Below are 5,927 nucleotides of genomic sequence, written 5' to 3'. Positions count from 1 at the left end.
AAAAATAAAAACATGAAAACAGAACACAGGAAGACGAATGAAAAAGGACACACGTTATACAGTGAGTACATGTGCATGCAAATTGAAACACCTGTCATTCGGAACCCCGAATTACGTAGTTTTTGTGCATCCGTCTGTCTGACTGTGTGTGTTTCTGTCTGTCTGTCTGTCTGTCTGTCTGTCTGTCTCTCTCTCTCTCTCTCTCTCTCTCTCTCTCTCTCTCTCTCTCAGAGAGGGCCACCTGCAGAGTGCAGGCCGCGGGGACGCCATAACGACACCGGTGAGTAGTAGTAGTGCGGGGCGTGGCGGGGCCCGGCGGGGCGTGGCCGAGAGCCCCTCCAATTACGCCCTGTGCATGTAGATTCGCGGCGGCGCTGACCAACGGGCGCGCTGGTGGCGGGCGACACGCCAGCGCCTGCTGCTCACGCGACGCGCGCCCTGACGGCCTGTGACGGGCCATGGCATGCTCCCGCCGCCGTCACCAACAGCACCACCACCACGAGCCGGGCAAGCAGCCGGGCTGCAGGCTGAGGGGCACCAGGACCACCGGCAGGGCCTGCGCCAGGCGGGCGGCCAGGAGGCAGCGGCCAAAGCTCGACTCGCTCCTTAACAAGCGCGGTAAGCACAAAACTGACGTGTCATTTTGAATTTGTTTCGCCATCTTAAACTAGTGACAAAGCTGAACGTTTTCATCGATACATCTTTTACTCTTTTCAAAAAGGAAAATTTCTGTTTGATTTAAAATTTCCCACCTCGCAGCCCTTGTTGTCCGGCGCCATGTCGCACGCGACCTACAACGCCATGTGGCGCGAGGCGCAGCTGCAGCTGCGGCAGCTGATGGCCCGCGACCAGCGGCTGCAGCGGCGGCAGCGGGAGACGGACAAGCGGGGCTCGCTGGGCTGGGTGCTGCGCCTGTACGCGGACTACATCCGCATCACGCGCACCCTCGACGAGTGCCACGACCAGATCGTGCAGCCGCAGAAGCGCCTCCTGGTCGGGACTCTCACGACAGTTACCGACATAATATATTTACATACGATGCCGATCGCGCACAATCGAGCTAAAACAAATAAATCGTTTCAGATCCGCCGGCTCCTGGACGGCTGCATTGGCCGTCTCCTGGAACTCAAGCACGAATTGTACACGGAGCTGGACAAGAGCAATTTCCAGTGCGTAGTATAGCAGCCCCCCGCTTCGCTTGGATGATCTCTGTAGTTTCTACACCAACCCTTCCGGTGTACAGCTATATCGACGACCTGCTGATCGAGAGGAGGCTGACCCACGAGGACCTGGAGATCCCCGCTCCGCGATACTACCGCTGGGAGAACGAGCTCGAGCTGCAGCGGCGACGGGAGTTCATCGATCGGGTGCAGGGTGGGTGCGGGACGGGGACCCGGGGGGCGTAGCCGGGGGGAAGGACAGTGTGGAAGTTGGGATGGACAGTGGGGATGGACAGTGGAGATGGACAGTAGGGATGGACAGTGGGAAAGGACAGTAGGGGGAGGGGAGGGGCAGTGTGGATGGAGGGGCAGTGGAGAAGGGCATGATGAAGAAAAGGAGGAGTCATTTTTCTTTTCTGAAAAAAATAAAAGGAAAAAGGGGGGAAATTCCGAGTTTTAAACACAATCTCAACACCCCTCTGCGTGGCAGGGATACGTGATACGCCACTGGGGCGGGGGAGGGAGGGTCGGTCGGCCTGGATCCGCAGGGGAATTTGGGATTCAATCGGTGCACCACACCCTGAGCAAGCCAATCTAATGCAACCGCAGCAAGGAGAGAGGGGAGGCAAGAAAAGACAGAAAAAGAGGAGAGGGAAATCGCGTCAATGTTGTTATTTTTGTGTGATTGACTCTCGGGGATCCCCCTCCTCTCCCCCCAACTGCTTCTTGCCACCTCCCGATTTCATTCCATTTTATCTTTCATGTTTTCTTCCCTTTTCGTTTGGCGAAAAGTTAACGGCTCACCCCACAGCCCCGGCGTGTGTCTGACACGGCCGGCCGCGGGAGTTTGGAAGGAGTTCATACAAGACCCTTGTTGCCGCTGACCCTGCGCAGCCAAGATGGCGGAGGAGGCGGCGAGAGGATCCACCGCGGAGGCGGCTTCGGGGGCGGCGGAGGCGGTGGCGGTGGAGGCGGCGGGGGTTGAGGAGCCGGCGGCGGGGGCGGGCACGCGCGCGAGGCGCATGCGGGAGCTGCTGGCCGAGCAGCACGAGGTGGCCGTCCAGGAGCCGGCCGAGGTGCGCGCCCTGCGCGAGGCCACCACCCTCATCCAAACGCACGAGCGGGCGCGCCAGAACCGGATCCAGTCGTTCAACCGTAAGACGATGCCTGTGAATCTGCGTACTATTTTAAAAATAAGAGAGCGTCAGATAATTTGGCAATCCAGATACACTGACAAGAAAATTTTCTATGGATAAGAAAATTATTCATTAAAAATGGACAAGAGAATATTTGCTTTAAGCCGAAAATATTTTTTCTTGAACCATAAAAATGAGCCTTCTTTAAAAACATGTTGCTTCAAAATGAATTCTGGACCCGAAGCTATACTAGTCCGTTTTCTAAGTGTAATTTTCGCACCTACGGATAACTTTTTTCTCGATGTGGCCCTCAGCAACGTGGTGTATTGCCACTGCCTCGTAACGTTCGAATGGTTCCCAGGCCGGCGCTGGATGCAGCAGCGCTACCAGCAGCCCACCGCCAAGAAGGACCGGCCGGACCCGGACGCGCTGGACCGCGCCGCCGTCACCCTGCAGCGCCACGTCCGCGGCCACCAGGCGCGCAAGCGCGTCCGGAAGTACCGCGAGCGCGAGGACACGCTCATCGGCATGCTCATGCCCAGGGCCGTAGACTACTCGTACCGGGCGCGCGTCGAGGAGGTGCGGGCGCTGCGGAGGGCGCTGCGCCGCGACTTGCAGGCGGCCTACGAGGCGGCCGTGGCGCGCGAGCACGAGTGGGTGGACCGCGAGCTGAGCCCGGACATCTTCGACGACCTGGGCGACGAGATGCGCGAGTGGATACGCAGCTGGTGGTACGACGTGCTCAAGCTGCCCAAGTACCCGCCGGAGCGCGAGCGCAAGCTGGTCGGCGCCCTGCTCGGGCTGCCCAAGCGCACGCCCAAGGGGATGTTCCCCGACGTGGACCCCACGCTCCCCGGCATACCACGTAAGCCAAGCCACTCGCACAGCAATTTTTTGGGGGGGTGAAAATAAGGGACAAATTCTCCAAAATTATATATGAAAATTACCAAGCTTTAACTTTTACTGTTCTTCAACTAACCAAATATAATGAAGACCTTTCCGCACACTTTTGGAGTAGTTTTACAAGAATTTGCACCTTTCAGTCATCCACAGTCAAATTTCGAGAAAAATATGTATTTATACTGTCTCACCACCCTGTATGACCAACCTTACACTACTACTACTACTACAGCACGCAAGCTCGGCGGCTCGAACCTGGTGACGGCCGAGTTCTGGTGCACGAGCACCGAGTTCAAGCAGGTGGCCGAGCTGCTGGCGAGGAACAAGAAGGGCAAGGGCAAGGGCCAGGGCAAGCCCAAGCTGACCCGGGAGGAGAAGCGCGAGCAGCGGCAGAAGCGGCGCGAGGCCAAGCGGGCCGAGAAGCAGCGCCACCTCGCCGAGAAGCTGACGGGCTTCCAGCTCGAGGAGTCAGCCGTCATGCCGGCCCTCGCCGTGGCCGAGCGCGAGTACCGCGTGGTGGGTGGATCCCCACACCCCACACACTTACGGCGAAAACGAAACCAGTCCTCCAAATTTAATTTGCGGGCGTTTTCTCGTGTTTCGCAGGACTGGGAGTTTGTCCGACCCGACGACGAGAACCCGTCCGAGGACCCCTACACGGACCTGATACGCGTGGACGAGGTGCACGCCAAGCAGTTTGAGCTGCGCCAGGTCATCGACGACCTCATGCGCGTGGAGCTCGAGAAGCTCAAGGACGCCGTGTGGAGGGAGAAGCACAAGCGTAAGTGTTCGCATAGCAGAGCGGAGGAAAATCAGAGTTTTTTTTAAGGTTTAAAAAGGGATTCATGGGGGGAGCGGGGGGTGAATAATTCTTACAAGTTGGGCCAGAAGATGATTTACTTTATCACAGTAAACTGTCTGGTAGCTTGGTGTTCGCATTTTCATTGTTTGTACTTACAGTTTTGAATCGGAAAGGGGTAAGCTTCCTTTTTACATTTTAGTAGGGAAAGCGCCTGGCGGTTAGGCAACGGGCGGCCACGGTACTCGGGCGGGTGGCCTATCCACGTGGCCCCCAAGTCACAGCAGGTCCCCCTCCTCGTTCGGCAGGGCGGAAGGGGCGGCGGAAGCGGCGGAAGGGGAAGCGGAAGAAGAAGAAGCGCGGCAAGAGGAAAAGGCGAGGCAAAAAGAAGAAGAAGGACCCGACGGCGGACAAGACGCCGGACGAGCTGCTGGAGGCGCTGGTGCGCGCGGGCGTGGTGCGCAACTCGCGCGAGGCGCGCATGGAGGACTTCTTCGGCGAGCCCGCCTACGCCAACTTCGAGCTGCGCGAGCGGTGCGGCGACCCGCTGCCCGCGCTCGGCGACATCCGCCAGGCCGTGCGCGAGTTCTGCGTGCTGCCGCTCGGCTCGGCGCGCGCGCACGAGCTAGCGCCGCTCGTCAAGTCCGTGCTCCTGGCCGGGCCCGCGCAGGTAACCACCACGCGTCCACTTAGCCCTTCTCCTGGCCCCTGTGCGATATCGCGATATTTCGATATCGATACGATATACTCCGATATCAAGGGCTCGATATTCTCTCAAGACCAAAATCGAAATATAGTCTACTTTCAGACACATCGTTTTTCGATATGGTTCGATCGATATTGCGATATCACTCGATATTATCGATACTTAATTTATCGAGCCGATGTTCGATACTTGATCGAAATCGTATCGCGACACCAAAATCTGGATATCGTACAACACTAGTCACGTGTGTGTGTCACTGTGCCCTGCTGCAGTGCGGGAAGAGCCTGCTGGCGGACGTGGTCTGCACCGAGACGGGCGCGCTGCGCATGGACCTGACCCCCGAGGCCGTGGCCGCCGCCCGCGCCCGCTACCCGGGCAAGAAGGAGTGGAAGCTGTTCCTGCACACGGTCAACAAGGTGGCGCGCCTGCTCGCGCCCACCGTCATCGTCATGGACGACGCGCACCGCAACTACTACAAGCGCGTGCCCAAGCCCGAGCGCGCCCTCAAGCCCAAGAAGTTCGCGCGCACGCTCAAGAAGATCGTCAAGGGCATCAAGCGGCCCGACCGCGTGCTCGTGCTGGGCACCTCCAACGCGCCCTGGCTCGCGCGCGGCCGCAAGCTCGTCAAGGCCTACCAGCGCCACGTGTTCGTGCCCCCCTTGGACTACGGCTCGCGCGCGCTGCTCTGGCACCAGCTCATCATGCAGCACAAGGCCGTCGCCAGGGACTTCGAGGTGACCTCAGGCGTTTCACTTTCGGCTAGCGATGCTCATTTCTTGTCCTTACGCAAATCGGTTTTTTGGACGACGTCGGCAGGTGACGCCGTTGGCCCACGTGACGCCGTGGGTGCCGTACCCGACCATCCGCGAGGTGGTGGAGCGGGCCCTGGGCGTGGAGAGACGCATCCACCTAGCCAGCCGGCCGCTGCGCCATCAGGAGATCCTCGACCTGCTCCTGGAGTACCCCAACTCGCCCACCGTCAAGGTAGACCGAGTGGCACTACCCTCCTCTGCTTGCGATACAATCTACCGCGGCTGCAAAGCTGACGCCCGATGCCCGCTTCTAACTCACAGGAGCGCAAAAAGTGGCTCAAGTGGTGGAGCAAGACGCCCATCCAGAAGAAGCGCGCCAAGGTGCTGGAGGAGTGGCAGAAGGCGGCCGACTCCAAGAAGGGCGGCGGTGGTGTTAGGCGGCGCTAGCGCTGTCCAACAACCACGACAACCAGC

The 5,927-nt window shown here is 59.1% G+C and overlaps 1 protein-coding gene across 1 annotated transcript; it reads left to right on the top strand.

Annotated features, from left to right (window-relative positions):
* Nucleotides 1–5,521, top strand: LOC113206385 (dynein regulatory complex protein 11-like). Its single transcript, XM_052264146.1, has 13 exons — nucleotides 1–61; nucleotides 232–280; nucleotides 362–618; nucleotides 760–993; nucleotides 1,084–1,169; nucleotides 1,244–1,374; nucleotides 2,055–2,315; nucleotides 2,658–3,161; nucleotides 3,429–3,712; nucleotides 3,803–3,977; nucleotides 4,304–4,665; nucleotides 4,974–5,479; nucleotides 5,518–5,521. The coding sequence occupies exons 4-13, from the start codon at nucleotides 778–780 to the stop codon at nucleotides 5,519–5,521; spliced, it is 2,529 nt and encodes an 842-aa protein (XP_052120106.1). The 5' UTR covers nucleotides 1–61; nucleotides 232–280; nucleotides 362–618; nucleotides 760–777.
* The last annotated feature ends 406 nt before the right edge of the window (nucleotides 5,522–5,927 follow it).

This window comes from Frankliniella occidentalis, unplaced genomic scaffold (assembly GCF_000697945.3).
Source record: "Frankliniella occidentalis isolate FOCC.00 unplaced genomic scaffold, Focc_3.1 Scaffold16, whole genome shotgun sequence".
Classification (NCBI taxonomy): domain Eukaryota; kingdom Metazoa; phylum Arthropoda; class Insecta; order Thysanoptera; family Thripidae; genus Frankliniella; species Frankliniella occidentalis.
The sequence above is the reverse complement of the archived record's forward strand: the minus strand, read 5'-3'. Positions and strand labels throughout refer to the sequence as shown.